At 48.3% G+C, this 27,159-nt stretch overlaps 1 protein-coding gene across 7 annotated transcripts in view; it reads left to right on the top strand.

Annotated features, from left to right (window-relative positions):
* LOC109899921 (brain-specific angiogenesis inhibitor 1-associated protein 2) overlaps nucleotides 1-27,159 on the top strand; it is a 188,141-nt gene that overhangs the window by 83,365 nt on the left and 77,617 nt on the right. For 4 of the 7 annotated variants that reach the window (XM_031835406.1, XM_031835409.1, XM_031835408.1 and 1 more), the window contains 3 exons: nucleotides 25,095-25,106; nucleotides 25,752-25,813; nucleotides 27,080-27,151. In XM_031835406.1, coding sequence (XP_031691266.1) covers nucleotides 25,095-25,106; nucleotides 25,752-25,813; nucleotides 27,080-27,151 — 146 coding nt within the window. The remainder of the gene's footprint in view (nucleotides 1-25,094; nucleotides 25,107-25,751; nucleotides 25,814-27,079; nucleotides 27,152-27,159) is intronic. The other 3 variants (XM_020495555.2, XM_031835410.1, XM_031835411.1) reach the window with 1 other exon arrangement.

Raw genomic sequence — 27,159 nt, 5'->3', positions numbered from 1 at the left:
TGGTGGACACACACTCACATGCCCACACACACAACTGGCGGACACACACACAGCTGGTGGACACACACTCACATGCCCACACACACAACTGGTGGACACACACTCACATGCCCACACACACAACTGGCGGACACACACACAGCTGGTGGACACACACTCACACGCCCACACACACAGCTGGTGGACACACACTCACATGCCCTCACACACAGCTGGTGGACACACACTCACATGCCCTCACACACAGCTGGTGGACACACACTCACATGCCCACACACACAACTGGCGGACACACACACAGCTGGTGGACACACACTCACACGCCCAAACACACAGCTGGTGGACACACACTCACACGCCCACACACACAGCTGGTGGACACACACTCACATGCCCACACACACAGCTGGTGGACACACACTCACATGCCCACACACACAGCTGGTGGACACACACTCACACGCCCACACACACAGCTGGTGGACACACACTCACACGCCCACACACACAGCTGGTGGACACACACTCACATGCCCACACACACAGCTGGTGGACACACACTCACATGCCCACACACACAGCTGGTGGACACACACTCACATGCCCACACACACAGCTGGTGGACACACACTCACACGCCCACACACACAACTGGTGGACACACACTCACACGCCCACACACACAGCTGGTGGACACACACTCACACGCCCAGACACACAGCTGGTGGACACACACACAGCTGGTGGACACACACTCACACGCGCACACACAGCTGGTGGACACACACTCACACGCCCACACACACAGCTGGTGGACACACACTCACATGCCCACACACACAGCTGGTGGACACACACTCACACGCCCACACACACAGCTGGTGGACACACACTCATATGCCCACACACACAGCTGGTGGACACACACTCACACGCCCACACACACAGTTGGTGGACACACACTCACACGCCCACACATACTGCTGGTGGACACACACTCACATGCCCACACACACTCACACGCCCACACACACAGCTGGTGGACACACACTCACACGCCCAGACACACAGCTGGTGGACACACACACAGCTGGTGGACACACACTCACATGCCCACACACACAGCTGGTGGACACACACTCACACGCCCACACACACAGCTGGTGGACACACACTCACACGCCCACACACACAGCTGGTGGACACACACTCACATGCCCACACACACAGCTGGTGGACACACACTCACATGCCCACACACACAGCTGGTGGACACACACTCACATGCCCACACACACAGCTGGTGGACACACACTCACACGCCCACACACACAACTGGTGGACACACACTCACACGCCCACACACACAGCTGGTGGACACACACTCACACGCCCAGACACACAGCTGGTGGACACACACACAGCTGGTGGACACACACTCACACGCGCACACACAGCTGGTGGACACACACTCACACGCCCACACACACAGCTGGTGGACACACACTCACATGCCCACACACACAGCTGGTGGACACACACTCACACGCCCACACACACAGCTGGTGGACACACACTCATATGCCCACACACACAGCTGGTGGACACACACTCACACGCCCACACACACAGTTGGTGGACACACACTCACACGCCCACACATACTGCTGGTGGACACACACTCACATGCCCACACACACTCACACGCCCACACACACAGCTGGTGGACACACACTCACACGCCCAGACACACAGCTGGTGGACACACACACAGCTGGTGGACACACACTCACACGCCCACACACAGCTGGTGGACACACACTCACACGCCCACACACAGCTGGTGGACACACACTCACATGCCCACACACACAGCTGGTGGACACACACTCACATGCCCACACACACAGCTGGTGGACACACACTCACATGCCCACACACACAACTGGCGGACACACACACACAGCTGGTGGACACACACTCACATGCCCACACACACAGCTGGTGGACACACACTCACACGCTCACACACACAGCTGGTGGACACACACTCACATGCCCACACACACAGCTGGTGGACACACTCACATGCCCACACACACAACTCGGGGACACACACACAGCTGGTGGACACACACTCACACGCCCACACACACAGCTGGTGGACACACACTCATACGCCCACACACACAGCTGGTGGACACACACTCACATGCCAGCACACACAACTGGTGGACACACACTCACACGCCCACACGCACAGCTGGTGGACACACACTCACACGCCCACACGCACTGCTGGTGGACACACACTCACATGCCCACACACACAACTGGTGGACACACACTCACACGCCCACACACACAGGTGGTGGACACACACTCACACGCCCACACACACAACTGGTGGACACACACTCACACGCCCACACACACAGCTGGTAAACACACTCACACGCCCAATCACACACCTGGTGGACACACACTCACACGCCCACACACACAGCTGGTGGACACACACTCACACGCCCACACACACAGCTGGTGGACACACACTCACATGCCCAGACACACAGCTGGTGGACACACACTCACATGCCCACACACACAACTTGCGGACACACACACAGCTGGTGGACACACACTCACACGCCCACACACACAGCTGGTGGACACACACTCACATGCCCACACACACACAACTGGCGGACACACACACAGCTGGTGGACACACACTCACACGCCCACTCACACAGCTGGTGGACACACACTCATATGCCCACACACACAGCTGGTGGACACACAATCACACGCTCACACACACAGCTGGTGGACACACACTCACATGCCCACACACACAGCTGGTGGACACACACTCACATGCCCACACACACAGCTGGTGGACACACACTCACACGCCCACACAGACAACTGGTGGACAAACACTCACACGCCCACACATACAGCTGGTGGACACACACTCACACGCCCAGGCACACAGCTGGTGGACACACACACAGCTGGTGGACACACACTCACACGCCCACACACAGCTGGTGGACACACACTCACACGCCCAATCACACACCTGGTGGACACACACTCACACGCCCACACACACAGCTGGTGGACACACACTCACATGCCCACACACACAACTGGCGGACACACACACACAGCTGGTGAACACACACTCACATGCCCACACACACAGCTGGTGGACACACACTCACACTCTCACACACACAGCTGGTGGACACACACTCACATGCCCACACACACAGCTGGTGGACACACTCACATGCCCACACACACAACTCGCGGACACACACACAGCTGGTGGACACACACTCACACGCCCACACACACAGCTGGTGGACACACACTCATACGCCCACACACACAGCTGGTGGACACACACTCACATTCCAGCACACACAACTGGTGGACACACACTCACATGCCCAGACACACAGCTGGTGGACACACACTCACATGCCCACACACACAACTGGCGGACACACACACAGCTGGTGGACACACACTCACATGCCCACACACACAACTGCTGGACACACACTCACATGCCCACACACACAACTGGCGGACACACACACAGCTGGTGGACACACACTCACATGCCCACACACACAACTGGTGGACACACACTCACATGCCCACACACACAACTGGCGGACACACACACAGCTGGTGGACACACACTCACACGCCCACACACACAGCTGGTGGACACACACTCACATGCCCTCACACACAGCTGGTGGACACACACTCACATGCCCTCACACACAGCTGGTGGACACACACTCACATGCCCACACACACCTGGCGGACACACACACAGCTGGTGGACACACACTCACACGCCCAAACACACAGCTGGTGGACACACACTCACACGCCCACACACACAGCTGGTGGACACACACTCACATGCCCACACACACAGCTGGTGGACACACACTCACATGCCCACACACACAGCTGGTGGACACACACTCACACGCCCACACACACAGCTGGTGGACACACACTCACACTCCCACACACACAGCTGGTGGACACACACTCACATGCCCACACACACAGCTGGTGGACACACACTCACATGCCCACACACACAGCTGGTGGACACACACTCACATGCCCACACACACAGCTGGTGGACACACACTCACACGCCCACACACACAACTGGTGGACACACACTCACACGCCCACACACACAGCTGGTGGACACACACTCACACGCCCAGACACACAGCTGGTGGACACACACACAGCTGGTGGACACACACTCACACGCCCACACACAGCTGGTGGACACACACTCACATGCCCACACACACAGCTGGTGGACACACACTCACATGCCCACACACACAGGTGGTGGACACACACTCACATGCCCACACACACAACTGGCGGACACACACACACAGCTGGTGGACACACACTCACATGCCCACACACACAGCTGGTGGACACACACTCACACGCTCACACACACAGCTGGTGGACACACACTCACATGCCCACACACACAGCTGGTGGACACACTCACATGCCCACACACACAACTCGCGGACACACACACAGCTGGTGGACACACACTCACACGCCCACACACACAGCTGGTGGACACACACTCATACGCCCACACACACAGCTGGTGGACACACACTCACATGCCAGCACACACAACTGGTGGACACACACTCACATGCCCACACACACAACTGGTGGACACACACTCACATGCCCACACACACAACTGGCGGACACACACACAGCTGGTGGACACACACTCACATGCCCACACACACAACTGGTGGACAAACACTCACACGCCCACACATACAGCTGGTGGACACACACTCACACGCCCAGGCACACAGCTGGTGGACACACACACAGCTGGTGGACACACACTCACACGCCCACACACAGCTGGTGGACACACACTCACACGCCCAATCACACACCTGGTGGACACACACTCACACGCCCACACACACAGCTGGTGGACACACACTCACATGCCCACACACACAACTGGCGGACACACACACACAGCTGGTGAACACACACTCACATGCCCACACACACAGCTGGTGGACACACACTCACACTCTCACACACACAGCTGGTGGACACACACTCACATGCCCACACACACAGCTGGTGGACACACTCACATGCCCACACACACAACTCGCGGACACACACACAGCTGGTGGACACACACTCACACGCCCACACACACAGCTGGTGGACACACACTCATACGCCCACACACACAGCTGGTGGACACACACTCACATTCCAGCACACACAACTGGTGGACACACACTCACATGCCCAGACACACAGCTGGTGGACACACACTCACATGCCCACACACACAACTGGCGGACACACACACAGCTGGTGGACACACACTCACATGCCCACACACACAACTGCTGGACACACACTCACATGCCCACACACACAACTGGCGGACACACACACAGCTGGTGGACACACACTCACATGCCCACACACACAACTGGTGGACACACACTCACATGCCCACACACACAACTGGCGGACACACACACAGCTGGTGGACACACACTCACACGCCCACACACACAGCTGGTGGACACACACTCACATGCCCTCACACACAGCTGGTGGACACACACTCACATGCCCTCACACACAGCTGGTGGACACACACTCACATGCCCACACACACCTGGCGGACACACACACAGCTGGTGGACACACACTCACACGCCCAAACACACAGCTGGTGGACACACACTCACACGCCCACACACACAGCTGGTGGACACACACTCACATGCCCACACACACAGCTGGTGGACACACACTCACACGCCCACACACACAGCTGGTGGACACACACTCACACGCCCACACACACAGCTGGTGGACACACACTCACACTCCCACACACACAGCTGGTGGACACACACTCACATGCCCACACACACAGCTGGTGGACACACACTCACATGCCCACACACACAGCTGGTGGACACACACTCACATGCCCACACACACAGCTGGTGGACACACACTCACACGCCCACACACACAACTGGTGGACACACACTCACACGCCCACACACACAGCTGGTGGACACACACTCACACGCCCAGACACACAGCTGGTGGACACACACACAGCTGGTGGACACACACTCACACGCCCACACACAGCTGGTGGACACACACTCACACGCCCACACACACAGCTGGTGGACACACACTCACATGCCCACACACACAGCTGGTGGACACACACTCACATGCCCACACACACAGGTGGTGGACACACACTCACATGCCCACACACACAACTGGCGGACACACACACACAGCTGGTGGACACACACTCACATGCCCACACACACAGCTGGTGGACACACACTCACACGCTCACACACACAGCTGGTGGACACACACTCACATGCCCACACACACAGCTGGTGGACACACTCACATGCCCACACACACAACTCGCGGACACACACACAGCTGGTGGACACACACTCACACGCCCACACACACAGCTGGTGGACACACACTCATACGCCCACACACACAGCTGGTGGACACACACTCACATGCCAGCACACACAACTGGTGGACACACACTCACATGCCCACACACACAACTGGTGGACACACACTCACATGCCCACACACACAACTGGCGGACACACACACAGCTGGTGGACACACACTCACACGCCCACACACACAGCTGGTGGACACACACTCACATGCCCACACACACAGCTGGTGGACACACACTCACATGCCCACACACACAACTGGCGGACACACACACACAGCTGGTGGACACACACTCACATGCCCACACACACAGCTGGTGGACACACACTCACACGCTCACACACACAGCTGGTGGACACACACTCACATGCCCACACACACAGCTGGTGGACACACACTCACACGCTCACACACACAGCTGGTGGACACACACTCACATGCCGACACACACAGCTGGTGGACACACTCACATGCCCACACACACACAACTCGCGGACACACACACAGCTGGTGGACACACACTCACACGCCCACACACACAGCTGGTGGACACACACTCATACGCCCACACACACAGCTGGTGGACACACACTCACATGCCAGCACACACAACTGGTGGACACACACTCACATGCCCAGACACACAGCTGGTGGACACACACTCACATGCCCACACACACAACTGGCGGACACACACACAGCTGGTGGACACACACTCACATGCCCACACACACAACTGGTGGACACACACTCACATGCCCACACACACAACTGGCGGACACACACACAGCTGGTGGACACACACTCACATGCCCACACACACAACTGTTGGACACACACTCACATGCCCACACACACAACTGGCGGACACACACACAGCTGGTGGACACACACTCACACGCCCACACACACAGCTGGTGGACACACACTCACATGCCCACACACACACAGCTGGTGGACACACACTCACATGCCCTCACACACAGCTGGTGGACACACACTCACATGCCCACACACACAACTGGCGGACACACACACAGCTGGTGGACACACACTCACACGCCCACACACACAACTGGCGGACAATCGCAGTCATTTCCAGTGGAAGAAAAATAAAAGTGGAGAGAGAGAGAGAGAGAGAGAGGGAGAAGAATGCACACCTAATGCAACACTGTAACTAGCAATAGAGAAATCAACAGAAAAAGTCAGTTAAACAAGACAAGGAGGCTTCCCTTTTCCCTTTCTCTTCATGGAAGGACTCGTCCAGTGTCTAGACAGCCACAGTAGGTGCAGATGATGTACATGCCTTGCAGTGAAGGAGTGGGCATACTGAATTTGATGCTATCACTTAGAAGTGGTGTGTGTGTGCCTTGTGTGTGTGTGTGTGTACCTTGTTATATTGAGGACGGTGAAAGAGCTCTTTTTTTATCCTCTGTCTGCTCCTCCATGGAAGTAATAGCAGCAGCACATAATGTGCGTCCCAAACGGCACTCAATTCCCTATTTGGTGCTCTACTTTTGACAAGGACCGATCGGGTTCTGGTCAAAAGTAGGGCACTACATAGAGAATAGGATGCCATTTGGAAAAGCAGCCGTAGTTCGGGCTTTATTAGAGAGTTGTGAAAAGCATGAAGGGAGACAATAGGGTGGCCTGTAACACACACATACAACCGCAGGTCTTTGGGACTCGCGACTCACTATTACTAGCTTCAGATAGTGGTATTTTAATTACATTTTTAGCTAATTTGACTTTCTGTCTTTGAGAAGTACGGCTGACGCATTGGTGACCCTGTCTCTGAGTTTCTCCCCTTAGCTCTACTCTGCCTGAATTCTGCAAAATTCACAAAGAGGCGTAATGGGTTCGCACTCAAAAAGGTGTTGCATAAAGCTTACTTCATTATTCAATGCCTTTAATTATTTTCCGGCGCTCACACTGCAGTATGTATGAGGAAACTGCAGCTCCTGCGAGAACACTCTTTCAAACGGAATCTTCTTATTTTTTCCTTCCTCTTGCCACCATCATCACAAACCCCTCGTCTTCTATAAAAGTTCTCCCAACTCCCCCCACACTGTGCACTGTACTCCCACACATTTCGCCTGCAGGAGATGTCTCCTCTCTAAGGACGTTTCAAAGGAGTTCCTCTCTAATTTAGGAATATATTCTGATCAGTAGATAACAACATATTATGCCTGAGAATGTTTTTGTATTGTATTTCTGATAGAGCTGAAATGAATTTGGCTATGTCCATGGCTCTGTCGCATTAAGGCTGTGTACCAAATGGCATCCTTTTCCCTTTATAGTGTACTACGTTTGACAAGGGCCCATAGGGCTCTGGTGTAAAGTATTGCACTATGTAGAGAATAGGGTGCCATTTGGGATGCATCCAATGAGGCAAAAAGCCAGGGATAAAGCCTCTCTGTCTCTGTCTGTTCCCTGGTGTGTCCTTGTCCTCAAATCACCCTGGAGAGGGATCGTGGGAGGGAGAGAGAGAAAGGTGGGGAAGGGTGAGGGAGGAATTAGAGGGAGGAAGTAGAGGGAGAGAAGTAGAGGGAGAGAAGTAGAGGGGGAGAGGGAGAGATATACACACACACAAGATCACAAGTCTTTGAGACTTGCAACGCACTATTACTGGCTTCAGATAATTATATATTTCTTTCTCTTTTGATCTAATTTGACTCACAAACAACACTATTGTTCTCAAAACTCTCTCCTATCTGCGTTCAGCAGGTGAAACAAAGCTCTTCTCTCATTCTTCTCCTCATGTTGTCCATCAGCTGAACAATACTTTCTCTTCTGTTTTGTTGAGCAAAAGAAGAGAGACAATAAGATAAAGAGAAAGACAGGGAGGGAAGGAAGCAGGGAGAGAAAGAGAATGAGATAGACATGAGAAAGATGAAGGGCTGATTCGCAGCTCCTCTGTGCTTCAGCACTAGTATGTGTGAAATCCATAAGCATCGCCGATTTGTTCAGTGATTGTTCCAGTGCTCCAGTAAGTGGTTGGATCTTAATATGAACAGCTCGACTCTATCAGATATGTCCTGTTGTGCCTTCCGTCCTTGGTACGGGGAGTCTGTCAGTCTGCCAAATAGTGACTTAATGGGCATGATAATAGACTAGAACATAGGAACAGAGCACACAGGGCTCTGCGGTACTATACCCCTGGCACTCACTCACACACACGATAACAGTCACCTCACTATCACAAAGATCCAGACATTTCAGACTCTTTTCCTCCTCTCAGTCATACACTGGTTCTCAGTTCCCCCTATTGGGAACACTGTGGGACCAGAAACAGCAACTGGAACACAGCTGTTGTCAAGTGTACTCCCTCTCCGGCCTCTAGGTCACCAGGCTGCTCATTATGGTGCATTCCTGGCACATTCCTGGCATTCCTGGCGCACCTGCGCGTCATCAGACTCACCTGGACTCCATCACTTCCCTTTTTATTTTATTTTTTATTTTTTTGTTTAACCTTTATTTAACCAGGTAGGCCAGTTGAGAACAAGTTCTCATTTACAACAGCGACCTGGCCAAGACAAAGCAAAGCAGTGCGACACAAACAACAACACAGAGTTACACATGGAATAAACAAACGTACAGTCAATAACACAATAGAAAAAGTCTATATACAGTGATTGCAAAAGGCGTGAGGAGGTAAGGCAATAAATAGGCCATAGTAGCGAAGTAATTACAATTTAGCAAATTAACACTGGAGTGATAGATGTGCAGATGATGATGTGTAAGTAGAGATACTGGTGCGCAAAAGAGCAGAAAAGTAAATAAAAACAATATGGGGATGAGGTAGATTGGATGGGCTATTTACAGATGGGCTATGTACAGCTGCAGCTGATTTCCTTCCCTATATACGTCTCTCCCTTTGGTTCCTTCCCCAAGCGTCATTGTTTCTGTTTCATGTCTGTGTGCTGTTAGTGTTTCTTGTTTTGTATTATGCTCCATTTATTTTATTAAAGCACTCACTCCCTGAACTTGCTTCCCGACTCTCAGCGCACATTGTTACAGCTGTGTGCGATCTCTATTATGAATGGTACATAAACTTACTGTGTGTTTATCTATTGACACCTGAGCCTGGTACAATCAGCCTTGAGGATATGCTAGGCATAATGTGTGTTCAGTCACTACTGCTCGGGAAAACGCTCGGCTCTAGTTTTAGGCTATGGGTCCTGTCTAGGGAAAACGCTAGGCTTAAGTTTTAGGCTATGTGTCCTGTCTAGGGAAAATGGTCGGCTCTAGTTTTAGGTTATGCATCCTGTCTAGGGAAAACGCTAGGCTCTAGTTGTAGGCTATGGATCCTGTCTAGGGAAAACGCTAGGCTCTAGTTGTAGGCTATGGATCCTGTCTAGGAGAAACACTAGGCTCTAGTTGTAGGCTATGGGTCCTGTCTAGGGAAAACGCTAGGCTCTAGTTGTAGGCTATGCGTCCTGTCTAGGGAAAACGCTAGGCTCTAGTTGTAGGCTATGGGTCCTGTCTAGGGAAAACGCTAGGCTCTAGTTGTAGGCTATGGGTCCTGTCTAGGAAAAACACTAGGCTCTAGTTGTAGGCTATGCGTCCTGTCTAGGGAAAACGCTAGGCTCTAGTTGTAGGCTATGGATCCTGTCTAGGAAAAACACTAGGCTCTAGTTGTAGGCTATGCATCCTGTCTAGGAAAAACACTAGGCTCTAGTTGTAGGCTATGTGTCCTGTCTAGGGAAAACGCTAGGCTTTAGTTTTAGGCTATGTGTCCTGTCTAGGAAAAACACTAGGCTCTAGTTGTAGGCTATGCGTCCTGTCTAGGGAAAACGCTAGGCTTTAGTTTTAGGCTATGCATCCTCTCTAGGAAAAACACTAGGCTCTAGTTTTAAGCTATGCATCCAGTCTAGGAAAAAAGTTATAGATTTATTTCATTTTAGTTAACCTTATATTTGACTAGGCAAGTCAGTTAAGGACAAATTCTTATTTTACAATGACGGCCTACCCCGGCCAAACCCTAACCCAGATGATGCTGGGGCAATTGTGCTCCGCCCTATGGGACTCCAGGGTGTATCAATGAAAGAAGAGGTAACTAAGCAACGAACAACCTATAACATGTTGTAGATTCGGAGATTAGTCTCTCTGGGACCCTATAGAGGTCAGAGGTTATAGATCAGAGTGTAGAAAATAGATATTGGCTAGTTGCTGAATCTGACCAGCAGTAGGCCAAAGTCATCAGTCTCTGTCACTCCTTCCCTACCTGGCTGCCTGCCTGCCTCCTTCCCTCCCTCCCTGCCTCCCTCCCTCCCTCCCTCATGTCTGTGGTCTGGAATAATCAATCTCCATTTTGTGCCCCATCTATCAGTAATGATCATGTAGAACTTGTTTGTTTGTATCGATCTATGTGTACGTAATTCATGTTTAAGTGGTTCATTTTTCTTTTCGATACTGTCTGAGCTGGTGTTGTATACTAAAGACGTCAAGTGTGTCTAATCAAACCACGTTACATGTAACTACACTTGCTGGTGTGGACAGGGATCAGCCAAAGCTCTGCCTTGACTTGGTTAGGTTCTCATCGACGTCCCCAGCAAGGATGATGCATGTCACCACAACCTTAATGTGTCCAGCTGAATATTTTGCGAAAAATTATTCATGTTTTTAAGGCCGTGTGATCAAGGACACAGCAACGGTATTGAGTCCTGGCCTATTTATAAGATGTGAGATGCTGGATTTCTGTAGGTGTACTGGAAAATTACTTGAATGTAGTGCAGAGGTCCAATAAGTGAAGAAGATGGTATCTGGTTCTATACACTCTGGTTCTGTAAACAGTGTCAGAACTTTTTGTTTAGTCAATAATGGTGTGTGTGTGTGTGTGTGTGTGTGTGTGTGTGTGTGTGTGTGTGTGTGTGTGTGTGTGTGTGTGTGTGTGTGTGTGTGTGTGTGTGTGTGTGAGAGTGCATGTTTCTGTGTGTGTGTGTCTCCTCCCTGAAAAGCAACAGCTGGAGTCACTGATGTATTCAGGACATGTAAGGAACAGTTACTGTAGATGACGAACCACAGCACAAAACACAGGCATTTAATCAACCTTACTTTGAGTAAAGACAACCTCCTAGAAGCATCATGCTATATTATACACTGTTCCATGTCTTCCAGCTGCAGCTTGCTGTGGATTAGCTGACCCTGTTTGTGTTTAATCACATTATGCCACCCCAGTAGAAACACTCACAGTCACAACACCTCTCCCTCAGTAGTCCATTCATGGGTGTTTTGTCTCATGAAGTGCCTTGGAAAATGGCGCTTCCTCCCAACAGCCAGAGAGAAATAGATATGCTGCTGGGGAAATAAAGGAAGCCTGGATGGCTCGGGAATGTTGCCCTCAGGGTAGTCACATTGGATAATGGGGCTGTTTCGCTCCCTCCCTCCCTGTGCTAGAACACTCTACCTGTAGGCAGGGTCAGCTCAGCACAGCATCACACAGACATCACAGACAGTAGCACACACACACACACACACACACACACACACACACACACACACACACACACACACACACACACACACAGCATTACACACACATGCACAGCATAACACACACAGCATAATACACATCCTGCTGAACAGAGGAACACAGTGAGACTGTAACTGATGCTACTGTGCCAGACAGACAGTGGTTTTAGTTTTAGACCATTCAGGGGCATTGAAGCTGATGCTATGGTCTTTCTCTCCCGCTTTTTGTCTACTGCTCACAAACTGGTTTATTCTGTTTGATGCAGGGATCAAAGTTTATACAGCTTTAACCGACAAAAAATATTTCTTTTACCTGTCTAGTTTTTCAAGACACTGACTCCTGAGCCGAGAACTGTCTGTCCTTTTCTCCAGAGATGGTCTACGTCATTCACACATTATGTACAAGATAGTTATCTAGGTGTATTAAAATTAAAATACACACTACTTCATCCAATTCATAATAATGTCCTTTTAACACATCACCAGACTCTGAGAGCAAGTAACAAAGTGAATGACAGACCAATCCTCAACCTCCATGAGCCAATTACATTTGTTGAAAGAGGGAAATGGAAAAAACAATGATTGTGTGACAACCAGGCTACTGAGGGGGGACACTTAAGAATCAAATCGACCGCAGGGCACCCTCAGTGGACAAGACAGACTGTCCCAAATGGCACCCTAATCCCTATACAGTGCACAATTGCACCAGCGCAACCATGGTCAAAAGTAGTGCTCTATCCCCTGCCATCAATTAGATTCTTAGGTTCTCTGTCCCCTGCAGTCGATTACATTCTTAGGTTCTCTGTCCCCTGCAGTCGATTAGATTCTTAGGTTATCCCTGAATCTTGTGGCCTAAGAATTGACCCCAAGACCAGTGGACCCAGTGTGAACAAGACAAACTAGCTGAGGGGCATTAATTGTGTATTCTTTAATTGATAGGGCTCCACTACGACCAGACAACAATAGTCTCTCTAAGCTTCAGATGTTGTGATCTGTGCTGATTATCTGTAAGAGGCTTAGACAGGCCTGCAGGGACAGGAGAGAGAAAGAGGCAGATATTTCAGCTGGCAGGGTGGAGTTAGATCAGAGAGAGAAGGAAACACAGACATGCACACACAGTCTTGTATGCCTAACCTTGTGGGGACACAATTTAGTCCCATTTGAAATCCTATTTTCCCTGATCCTAACCCTAACCTTTACCTCAACCCTAACCCGACACCCTAAACCTAACCATAACTCCAAACCCAACCCTAAACCACAGCTCCTAGCCCTAACTCTAAATCTAACCTTAACCTTAACACTAATTCTAACCTTAACACTTATCCCCTTTCCCTTTTCTAAACTCCCAAGAAATACCATTTGCCCTTGTGGGGACTAACACAATATCCCCAGTTGGTTACATTTTTGTTTGTTTACTATTCTTGTGGGAACTTCTGGTCCCCACAAGTATAGTTGAACACATCCACATGCACACACACACCTTCACCCGCATGCACACACACACACACACACACACACACACACACACACACACTGTGGTCTGTTTAGTCTACATCAGCAGGAGTCTCCATAAGGCTCAGTAATCTTCAGATGCTGTAGTCACGCTACTCAGAGCATGGAGCTACTATATCCTCCCTCACCTTCATTTTCTTACTGCCCACAAATGTAGTTAATGGCCTGTGGTATTCACAAGATTGAGTGAAGGAGTGGAGGGTGGATGGATGGATGCAGGGAGAAAAGGAAGGAGAAGGAAGGTGGTTGATGGATAGAGGGAGTTGTAGGGTGGTGGAAGATTGCAGAAGGAAGGAGGGTGGTGGAAGAGGAAGGAAGGAAGTAGGAGGGTGGTGGGTAGAGAAAGGAAGGAAGGAAGAGGGTGGTGGGTAGAGGAAGGAAGGAAGGAGGAGGGTGGTGGGTAGAGGAAGGAAGGAAGGAGGAGGGTAGTGGGTAGAGAAAGGAAGGAGGAGGGTGGTGGGTAGAGGAAGGAAGGAAGGAGGAGGGTGGTGGGTAGAGGAAGGAAGGAGGGTGGTGGGTAGAGGAAGGAAGGAGGATGGTGGGTAAAGGAAGGAAGGAAGGAAGGAAGGAGGGTGGTGGGAAGAGGAAGGAAGGAAGGAAGGAAGGTGGTGGGAAGAGGAAGGAAGGAAGGAAGGAAGGAAGGAAGGAAGGAAGGAAGGAAGGAAGGAAGGAAGGAAGGAAGGAAGGAAGGAAGGAAGGAAGGAAGGAAGGAAGGAAGGAAGGAAGGAAGGAAGGAAGGAAGGAGGGTGGTGGGAAGAGGAAGGAAGGAAGGAGGAGGGTGGTGGGTAGAGGAAGGAGGAGGAGGAGGGTGGTGGGTAGAGGAAGGAAGGAGGAGGAGGGTGGTGGGTAGAGGAAGGAAGGGTGGTGGGTAGAGGAAGGAAGGAGGGTGGTGGGTAAAGGAAGGAGGAGGAGGGGGGTGGTGGGTAGAGGAAGGAGGAGGAGGAGGGTGGTGGGTAGAGGGAGGAAGGGTGGTGGGTAGAGGAAGGAAGGAGGGTGGTGGGTAAAGGAAGGAAGGAAGGAAGGAAGGGAGGAGGGTGGTGAGTAGAGGAAGGAAGGGAGGAGGGTGGTGGGTATAGAGGAAGGAAGGGAGGAGGGTGGTGGGTAGATGAATGAAGGAAGTAAGGTAGCGAGTAGAGGAAGGAAGGAAGTAAGGTAGTGAGTAGAGAAAGGAAGGAAGGAAGGAAGGAAGGAAGGAAGGAAGGAAGGAAGGAAGGAAGGAAGGAAGGAAGGAAGGAAGGAAGGAAGGAAGGAAGGAAGGAAGGAAGGAAGGAGGGTGGTGGGTAGAGGTTAGGAAGGAGGAGGGTGGTGGAAAGAGGAAGGAAGGAAGGAGGAGGGTGGTGGGTAGTGGAAGAAAGGAGGAGGAGGGTGGTGGGAAGAGGAAGGAAGGAGGAGGAGGGTGGTGGGAAGAGGAAGGAAGGAAGGAGGAGGGTGGTGGGAAGAGGAAGGAAGGAAGGAGGAGGGTGGTGGGAAGAGGAAGGAAGGACGGAGGAGGGTGGTGGGTAGAGGAAGGAAGGAAGGAAGGAGGAGGGTGGTGGGAAGTGGAAGGAAGGAGGAGGGTGGTGAGAAGAGGAAGGAAGGAAGGACGGAAGGAAGGAAGGAGGGTGGTGGGTAGAGGTAGGAAGGGGGTGGGGTAGAGGAAGGAAGGAGGGGTGGTGGGTAAAGGAAGGAGGAGGAGGGGGGTGGTGGGGTAGAGGAAGGAGGAGGAGGAGGGTGGTGGGTAGAGGGAGGAAGGGTGGTGGGTAGAGGAAGGAAGGAGGGTGGTGGGTAAAGGAAGGAAGGAAGGAAGGAAGGAAGGGAGGAGGGTGGTGAGTAGAGGAAGGAAGGGAGGAGGGTGGTGGGTAGAGGAAGGAAGGGAGGAGGGTGGTGGGTAGATGAATGAAGGAAGTAAGGTAGCGAGTAGAGGAAGGAAGGAAGTAAGGTAGTGAGTAGAGAAAGGAAGGAAGGAAGAAGGAAGGAAGGAAGGAAGGAAGGAAGGAAGGAAGGAAGGAAGGAAGGAAGGAAGGAAGGAAGGAAGGAAGGAAGGAAGGAAGGAAGGAGGGTGGTGGGTAGAGGTTAGGAAGGAGGAGGGTGGTGGAAAGAGGAAGGAAGGAAGGAGGAGGGTGGTGGGTAGTGGAAGAAAGGAGGAGGAGGGTGGTGGGAAGAGGAAGGAAGGAGGAGGAGGGTGGTGGGAAGAGGAAGGAAGGAAGGAGGAGGGTGGTGGGAAGAGGAAGGAAGGAAGGAGGAGGGTGGTGGGAAGAGGAAGGAAGGACGGAGGAGGGTGGTGGGTAGAGGAAGGAAGGAAGGAAGGAGGAGGGTGGTGGGAAGTGGAAGGAAGGAGGAGGGTGGTGAGAAGAGGAAGGAAGGAAGGACGGAAGGAAGGAAGGAGGGTGGTGGGTAGAGGTAGGAAGGGTGGTGGGTAGAGGAAGGAAGGAGGGTGGTGGGTAAAGGAAGGAAGGAAGGGAGGAGGGTGGTGAGTAGAGGAAGGGAGGAAGGGTGGTGGGTAGAGGGAGGAAGGGTGGTGGGTAGAGGGAGGAAGGAAGGAGGGTGGTGGGTAAAGGAAGGAAGGAAGGAAGGGAGGAGGGTGGTGAGTAGAGGAAGGAAGGAAGGGAGGAGGGTGGTGAGTAGAGGAAGGAAGGGAGGAAGGAGGGTGGTGGGTAAAGGAAGGAAGGAAGGGAGGAGGGTGGTGAGTAGAGGAAGGAAGGGAGGAAGGAGGGTGGTGGGTAAAGGAAGGAAGGAAGGAGGAGGGTGGTGGGTAGAGGAAGGAGGAGGAGGATGGTGGTGGGTAGAGGAAGGAAGGAGGAGGATGGTGGTGGGTAGAGGAAGGAAGAAAGGGTGGTGGGTAGAGGAAGGAAGGAAGGAGGGTGGTGGGTAATGGAAGGAAGGAAGGGAGGAGGGTGGTGGGTAGAGGAAGGAAGGAAGGGAGGAGGTTGGTGGGTAGAGGAAGGAAGGGAGGAGAGTGGTGGGTAGAGGAATGAAGGAAGTAAGGTAGTGAGTAGAGGAAGGAAGGAAGGAAGTAAGGTAGTGAGTAGAGGATGATTTTAAAGTCAAAACACTTTTTTTTAAATTATGAAGAAACATTGAACATCTAATAGTCAAAAACAGGTGAGCTGGTTCTTCTATTCTGGACCATTTTCTGTTGTTTTGTAGAGGAAAACTGAGCAGGTCAAGCATAACAAGTCCACCCTGTTACCCATAGATAGGCAGGCTAGTTTGTTTTGTGATGCTTCAATTGCCACTCCCTGTTGTTTCAATTCCCATGGGGTCACATGGTGATTTATGGCTGATTCAAGAAGAATGTTACTTTATTTGGTACTTAATAGGCACTTACTAAGTAGTATTTTTATTTATTTATTTACCCTGTTGAGATAGGGAAACATGTTTTATGAAGTTGAACATGTGCTCTTTATGACAGAATGTAACAATGAAATCAAATGTTTTTTCGGACCAAGCTCCACTTCTCAAAACGCACCGAATTGGTGGAAGGAATATACACTTTCTTAATCCTGGACAACATGGGTCTGGGAGGCATATGGGTATCCATAGTATTCCACCAATTATACATTTTTCAACTCAATACTTCTTCTCTTCCCCCCAATTAGTATTTTATTTAAAACTACAAAGTTTTCTCTTTGTGTCATGGAAAAATGTGTGGTATTGCAGGATATTCGTTTTCATGCTGCAACAAAAACAAAATCTCTTGCGTCATGGCAAAAGTAATTACTTTTTTATTTAACTAGGCAAGCCAGTTAAGAACAAATACTTATTTACAATGACGGCCTACCAAAAGGCAAAAGGCCTAGGATTAAAAATAAAGAAATCATAAATATAGGACAAAACATACATCATGACAAGGGAGACAACACTACATAAAGAGAGACCTAAGACAACATAGCAAGGGAGCAACACGTGACAACACAGCATGGTAACAACACAACCTGACAACAGCATGGTAGCAATACAACATGGTAGCAGCACAAAACATGACACAAACATTATTGGCCACAGACAACAGCACAAAGGGCAAGAAGGTAGAGACAACAATACATCACGCAAAGCAGCCACAACTGTCAGTAAGAGTGTCCATGATTGAGTCTTTGAATGAAGAGATTGAGATAAAACTTTCCAGTTTGAGTGTGTGTTGCAGCTCATTCCAGTCGCTAGCTGCAGCGAACTGAAAAGAGGAGCGATCCAGGGATGTGTGTGCTTTGGGGACCTTTGACAGAATGTGACTGGCAGAACGGGTGTTGTATGTGGAGGATGAGGGCTGCAGTAGATATCTCAGATAGGGGGGAGTGAGGCAAAATAGGGTTTTATAAATAAGCATCAACCAGTTTACAGAGGAGTATAGAGTGCAGTGATGTGTCCCAATAGAAGCATTGGTGGCAAATCTGATGTCCAAATGGTAAAGAACATCTAGCTGCTCAAGAGCACCCTTTCCTGCCTAAATATTAATTATGTCTCTGTAATCTAGCATGGGTAGGATGGTCATCTGAATCAATGTTAGTTTGGCAGCTGGGGTGAAAGAAGAGCAATTACGATAGAGGAAACCAAGTCTAGATTTAACTTTAGCCTGCAGCTTTGATATGTGCTGAGAGAAGGAAAGTGTACTGTCTAACCCTTAGGTAATAATTACACTGGTGGGGAGAGGGGAATTCGTCTTACCAAACCACATGACCTTTGTTTTGGAGGTGTTCAGAACAAGGTTAATGGTAGAGAAAGCTTGTTGGACACTTAGAAAGCTTTGCTGTAGAGCGTTTAACACAAAATCCAGGGAGGGGCCAGCTGAGTATAAGACTATCATCTGCATATAAATGAATGAGAGAGCTTCCTACTGCCTGATCTATGTTGTTGATGTAAATTGAGAAGAGCGTGGAGCCTAGGATCGAGCCTTGGGGTACTCCCTTGGTGACAGGCAGTGGCTGAGACAGCAGATTTGCTGACTTTATACACGGCCTCTTTGAGAGAGGTAGTTAGCAAACCAGGCCAAAGACATGTTTTTCCAACACTTTTGATAAACAGAGCAAAATAGAAATAGACCTATAACATTTAGGATCAGCTTGATCTCCCCCTTTTAAATAAAGGAGAAACCATGGCTGCCTTCCAAGCAATGGGAACCTCCCCAGAAAGGAGAGACAGGTTAAAAAGTTCAGAGATAGGCTTGGCGGTGATAGGGACAGCAACCTTAAAGAAGAAAGGGTCTAAACCATCTGACCCAGATGTTTTTTGGGGTTCAAGTTTCAGGAGCTCCTTTAGCACCTTGGAGTCAGTGACTGCCTGCAGGGAGAAACCTTGTAGCAGGGTAGGGGAAAAAAAGGGAGAAGCATCAGGGATAGTCACATCTGAAGGAGATGAGGAAATGTTGGACGGGCAAGGAGGCAAGGCTGAATAAAATAGGAGTCCTGACTTAATGAAGTGGTGATTAAAGAGCTCGGCCATGTGCTTCTTGTCTGTAACAACCACATCATCAATATTAAGGGACATGGGCAGCTGTGAGGAGGAGGGTTTATTCTCCAGGTCTTTAACAGTTTTCCAGAACTTCTTGGGATTAGACCCACACAGAGAGACCTACTCCTCAAAGTAACTAATTTTGGCCTTCCGGATAGCCCGAGTGCACTTATTTCTCATTTTCCTGAATGAGAGCCAGTCAGCCTGAGTGTGCGTGTGCCAAGCCTTTCGCCAAATGCAATTCTTGAGTTCGAGTTTTCTGCAAGATCAAGGTCAAATAAGGGGCTGAACCTGTTTTTAATTCTCATTTTCTTAATGGGGGCATGTTCGTTAACAATACAACTGAAAATATAAAAAAGAAGGTCCAAGCGTATTCGACAGAGGGGATCACGCTGATTCTATACCATTTTACAGAGGCCCGTTCATGAAGGAAGACTTGCTCATTACAGTTTTTTAGCAAGCGTCTATGACAAATCAGGACAGGTCGTTTCACTGAGCAGCCATTATGAACACAGGCTGTAAAACAGTGATTGCTACAGGTGGCAGGTAGGCTAGTGGTTAGCGCGTTGGACTGGTAACCCGAAAGGTTACTAGATCGAATCCCCAGGCTGACAAGGTAGAAATCTGCCTTTCTGCCCCTGAACAAGGCAGCTAACCCACTGTTCCTAGGCCGTCATTGAAAATAAGAATTTGTTCTTAACTGACTTGCCTAGTTAAATAAAGGTCAATACAGAAAACACTAGACTGAAACCTATCACGATTATTTGTGAGCATAACATCATCACAGAGAGTAGCCTTTTCTGGGTGTTTGTAGTCATACCTTGTGGGATTGGTAATAATCTAAGAAAGATTTAGGGAGTCCCATTGCTTTAGGACTTGGTCAGGCGGTTTAAGGATGTCCCAGTTTAGGTCACCTATCAGGACAAATTCAGACTTAGTGTAAGGTGCCAGGAGAGAGCTTAGGGCAGGTAGGGTACAGGCCTGGTCAAGACTTGAAGGAGACAACCAAGCACTGAAGGTGATCCTTTGGAAGATCTGTCTTGCAGAGAAAGGTTATAATCAGAAGGGTTAACATCAGTATTCAAAACACTCTTCCTTAACAATATCGCAGTAATGGACAACACATCTGGATTGAAGCTGTGAACCCACACTTTCAATTTATCCATTTTAGGTAATAAGCTTCTAGTGTCTAGTGTTTTACGAGAGCAGAAATCAGTGAAGCAGATATCAGAGCACAAGTCAGAATTGGGGCTAGCAACAGTAGATGGGCCAGGATGTACATGCACATTTAAAGATATCATCAACAGTAACACAATCAAGGCACGGCATAGGACAGGGAGAGCTCTGCAGTGCTGGTTTATGACATTTGAATATGCATCAGATGGCTTGCAAGAACTGTAAAATTTTCTCTCCGATGCCAAGAGGCGGGCCTTTAAATGTTCATTCCCAGGGCCCAAGTATTGGTTCGTCCAGCCATGCACGGCTGAAGTCATATTAAAACTCATCGTATGCTATTTTTCTCTCACTCGAGTTGCGTTCTGATTATGAGGGGGTCCCTGATGAATTTGCTATCACAAAAGGGGTCACCAGACTCAAAAAGTTTGAGAACCCCTTCACAGACTAGAGAGACCTCAGAAAAAAAGACATTTCCAAACACCTGAAGGTACCATGTTCATCTGTACAAAGTAGTACAGCGTGGTCCCAAGTATTAACACCATGGGACCACGCAGCCGTCAAAACACTCAGGAAGGAGACACGTTCTGTCTCCTAGAGATGAATGTACTTTGGTGCAAAAAGTGCAAATCAATCCCAGAACAACAGTAAAGGACCTTGTGAAGATGCTGGAGGAAACAGGTACAAAAGTATCTATATCCGCAGCAAAACGAGTCCTATATCAACATAACCTGAAAGGCCGCTGAGCAAGGTAGAAGCCACTGCTCCAAAACCGCCATAAAAAAGCCAGACTACGGTTGTCCTACAAACCTGGTGTCCTACAAACCTGACTCAGTTACACCAGCTCTGTCAGGAGGAATGGGCCAGAATTCACCCAGCTTATTGTGGGAAGCTTGTGGAAAGCTTCCTGAAACGTTTGACCCAAGTTAAACAATTTAAAGGCAATTCTACCAAATACTAATTGAGTGTATGTAAACTTCTGACCCACTGGGAATGTGATGAAAGAAATACAAGCTGTAATAAATCCTTCTCTCTACTATTATTCTGACATTTCACATTCTTAAAATAAAGTGATCCTAACTGACCTAAAACAGGGAATTTTTACTAGGATTAAATGTCAGGAATTGTGAAAATCTGAGTTTAAATGTATTTGGCTAAGGTGTATGTACATTTCCGACTTCAACTGTATATGTGAGAAGGAATACAACATGGCTGCTGTGAAAGTGAACTGTTTATGCGTGATCAGGGTTGTATTCATTCCTTTTTTACTTTATTTAAAAAAATCCTTTGTGAACAGTAATGGCCGACATTTTATTTCAAACCTAGACTTTCAATTCTGTTACTAGGAAGAGATTTGTAGTAGTCACATCATTGTAGTCTTGTAGATTTGTAGTAGTCACACCTAGACACCATCAGAATCCACAGTTCTTACCTTTCTAACCAAATCAAATCAAATGTTATTTGTCACATACACATGGTTAGCAGATGTTAATGCGAGTGTAGCGAAATGCTTGTGCTTCTAGTTCTGACAATGCAGTAATAACCAACGAGTAATCTAGCTAACAATTCCAAAACTACTACCTTATACACACAAATGTAAAGGGATAAAGAATATGTACATAAAGATATATGAATGAGTGATGGTACAGAGCGGCATAGGCACGATGCAGTAGATGGTATCGAGTACAGTATATACATATGAGATGAGTATGTAAACAAAGTGGCATAGTTTAAAGTGGCTAGTGATACATGTATTACAAAAAGATGCAGTAGATGATAGAGTACAGTATATACGTATACATATGAGATAAATAATTTATTAAGTAGCATTATATAGTAGTATTATATTAAGTAGCATTGTTTAAAGTGGCTAGTGATATATTTTACATAAATTTCCATCAATTCCCATTATTAAAGTGGCTGGAGTTGAGTCAGTGTGTTGGCAGCAGCCACTCAATGTTAGTGGTGGCTGTTTAACAGTCTGATGGCCTTGAGATAGAAGCTGTTTTTCAGTCTCTCGGTCCCAGCTTTGATGCACCTGTACTGACCTCGCCTTCTGGATGATAGCGGGGTGAACAGGCAGTGGCTCGGGTGGTTGTTGTCCTTGATGATCTTTATGGCCTTCCTGTGACATCGGGTGGTGTAGGTGTCCTGGAGGGCAGGTAGTTTGTCCCCGGTGATGCGTTGTGCAGACCTCACTACCCTCTGGAGAGCCTTACGGTTGTGGGCGGAGCAGTTGCCGTACCAGGCGGTGATACAGCCTGACAGGATGCTCTCGATTCTGCATCTGTAGAAGTTTGTGAGTGCTTTTGGTGACAAGCCAAATTTCTTCAGCCTCGTGAGTTTGAAGAGGCGATGCTGCGCCTTCTTCACGATGCTGTCTGTGTGGGTGGACCAATTCAGTTTGTCTGTGATGTGTACGCCGAGGAACTTAAAACTTGCTACCCTCTCCACTACTGTTCCATCGATGTGGATAGGGGGGTGTTCCCTCTGCTGTTTCCTGAAGTCCACAATCATCTCCTTAGTTTTGTTGACGTTGAGTGTGAGGTTATTTTCCTGACACCACACTCCGAGGGCCCTCACCTCTTCCCTGTAGACCGTCTCGTCGTTGTTGGTAATCAAGCCTACCACTGTTGTGTCGTCAGCAAACTTGATGATTGAGTTGGAGGCGTGCGTGGCCATGCAGTCGTGGGGGAACAGGGAGTACAGGAGAGGGCTCAGTACGCACCCTTGTGGGGCCCCAGTGTTGAGGATCAGCGGGATGGAGATGTTGTTACCTACCCTCACCACCTGGGGGCGGCCCGTCAGGAAGTCTAGTACCCAGGTGCACAAGGCGGAGTGGAGTCCCAGGGTCTCGAGCTTGATGACGAGTTTGGAGGGTACTATGGTGTTAAATGCTGAGCTGTAGTCAATGAACAGCATTCTCACAACAGTACTAAGCATGTGTTAGTAGGACTTATATTTTTTAAACCTATATGTACTTTATCAGGGTTGTATACAATATTATGTGTTGTTTAGAAAATGCCACCAGCGGGTGTAAGAGTTTAAGATTTTTTAAGTGTGTGCATTGTGCAGCTAACAATATAATCTCTAAGCCAATAAACTCATATGTTGTGTGCACTGTAACAGTTTTGCAAAACATGCTGTTTTTGTAGATTTGAAAATGTCGAATCCGGTCCAAACCTTGTTAGAAGGGACCTTAATGCTTTCCAAACCTTCCCTACTCCTAAATCCCCTTCTCATTTAGAGTCGTAGCTTGATGACCTCAACACCTCCTGATAAGCCTCCCTATGCTGTGATGTCGTAAAAGAAAGCCCCATAGAGATCCTATTAAATTAATTTGTATTCTAATTCCTAATTCTATGGAAAGCCCCCCTCTAGAATGTTCTCTTAGAATGTTCTCCTTACTTCTTTAGTTCCACATGGGAAGGATCATCATGTTCCCTTAGTTTTACTCTCTACCCTCAGCTCTTCTTCTCCTTTCTAACGTGTTTAATAACCTAAATTACTGAACTCAGAACGCCACTGACCACATATTATACAGCAAATGATGTCAGGGTAGGGCAGTGTGTTACATAGAAATAGAGAGGGTGCGGTGAGATTGGAAATGAGAATTCTTTGATTTATATCTGGATAATGAATAGATTCCAATAAATCGTCTCCCTTTGAATGTCTGCTAAGTCAATATTTGAGTGAACACAATCACCGTTTGTGTGTGGAACCCTTTCATGTGTCTCATTCTTTTATCTGGGGAACCTATTTGGAAACCTGTCTTGTCTCGTTTCTCTGGGGTAGTTTGATCTGTCACTGTCTCTCCAGTTCTTTACCCTTCTATTCGTTCTTTGCTCAAACTAGATCTTTGTGTTCCTTTTTTTTACAATGCATTGCATATTCAGAAGAGGCAGCATGTAGGTATCTTAAAATGACACGCATTATATCTCCCTGGCTGCATGAATCACCGTTTACTTTCTGTTTGTTTTATTTTCAACTTTTCTCTTGGTTCTGCTTTTTTTGTTTGAAGTATTTTTATTTTGTTTTATTTAATGCAAAGCACTATCTCTTAGTATAAAGAAGTACTCATTCATTTGTGGAAGTTTCATTTGATTTCTTTCTCATAATATGACAAATTTGTACTGAATATATGGAGTATTTGTGCTTTATGTTCTCAGTACTAGTAAAATGAGCTAATATTACCATGACTACTTTCATTTCTTTTTACAGACAGAGTTGTGTCTTTAGATATCTTGTTTAGCTCGTGACTTTCTTACATTCTCTGTTTCTGTTTTTATATTTGTGTTCTATTCTTTTAAGTTGACAATGTTTTCAGTTCCGTGACTTGACTGATGTTCCATCCTGTTCATTCCCATCCTCTCCTCCCTCGTCTCCCTCCCTCACTCCACCTGTCTTCCAAGTGTTTTGTGTGGCTGCATGGTCTGGTTTTTGCACGTTGATGTAGCTTTCAGCGACACACATAATATTTAATATCATTCTGTCTCTTTCTTTCTCCCTCTCTCTCTTTTCCCCATTTTCTTTCCCGTGTGTTCTCTCTTTAGGGGACGTTCTCTTTCAGATGGCTGAGGTCCACAGACAGATCCAGATGCAGCTTGAAGATATGGTGAGAAAAACACAGGACCATGATCAGGATGATGAAGGCTTATTGTCTCTTACATTTGCTCTGGCATCTCAACTCTAGTATCACCCAATCACAATCTATACCAGGAGCTAACTAAGTATTTTGCTAATCCTCGTTTTAAAGCCATTGCCTGAAAATATGAAGATACTGTGCAATGCTTGAATTCAAAGGAACAGAGCTCTACTACGCACACACAAACAATGGACTACTGGCCTCTTAACTATTGTTTTTATACACACTTACATCTCGTCTGTTCCTGCTCTTACAGCACACAGCCAACTTCTAGAATTTGAGAAAATATTATTGCTTCAGACTTTGCTTCAGACTACTAAGACAAAAAGAGAAGAAAAGAGACCGAAGGGTTTTGATACAGTTTCAGTCTCGAATGGCACCCTATTCCCTGTGCAGTGCACTACTTTTGACTAGGGCTCATAAGCTCTGGTAAAAAATAATGTAGTGTATAAGTAATAGGGTACTATTTGGGACACTGTAACTTTAAGGGCCCTTTAGAAAGAGCAGTACTCCAAAGCAGAGCGAAGGGGACTTTCTTGTTTTTATTAATTAGAGTCCCTCTGTCATCTGAAGACACCACCTCAGCATGTGTTAATCTGGGATGTTTCATTATTTAGAGGCACCATTGATTCAGTTGTTTTGTAGTTTGTTTTCAGTTCCGCCTGGTCTGGGACTGGAGATAACTCTGCTATTTGTCTCTATTGACACAAAAGTAAATTGTCAACATACACACTCTTAGGAAAAAAGTTTCCAAAATGCTTCTTCGGCTGTCCCCATAGGATAACACTGTCTGGTTCCAGGTAGAACCCTTTTTGGTTCCATGTAGAACTCTTTGGGGTTCATGGAACCAAAAGGGTTTTTCAAATAGTTCTCATATGGGGACACTTGTTTTACTGAGAGTACACAGGCACGTGTTCACACACACATAAATAACCTCAACATTGGCATAAATTTCGACATAATTTACATACCGGTGCTACACAACCTCCCCTAATCCTTTGAGTGTGTTAGTTTTGATGTCACGACAAACGTCTCTCTCCAAGTCATGTTGACACCACAACACACGCTGACAGCCAGCCAGACTAGTCAATTTTTTTTTTTAAACAAACAAGTCTGGTTTGGAAGTTGAGAACGTAACAACCTGAAGCAGGTTCTATTCCTGTCTGTGTTGGTGATGAGATGTGTGGGTGTATCTTATGTTATCATTAACTCTTTGGAGTCCTTTCTGTCCTCTAGCTGAAGTCTTTCCACAATGAGCTTCTGACAGAGCTGGAGAAGAAGGTGGAGCTGGATGCACGCTACCTAAATGTGAGTGT

The sequence above is a fragment of the Oncorhynchus kisutch genome, linkage group LG11 (genome assembly GCF_002021735.2).
Source record: "Oncorhynchus kisutch isolate 150728-3 linkage group LG11, Okis_V2, whole genome shotgun sequence".
NCBI classification, from domain to species: Eukaryota; Metazoa; Chordata; class Actinopteri; order Salmoniformes; family Salmonidae; genus Oncorhynchus; species Oncorhynchus kisutch.
This window is presented reverse-complemented; position numbering and strand designations above follow the sequence as displayed.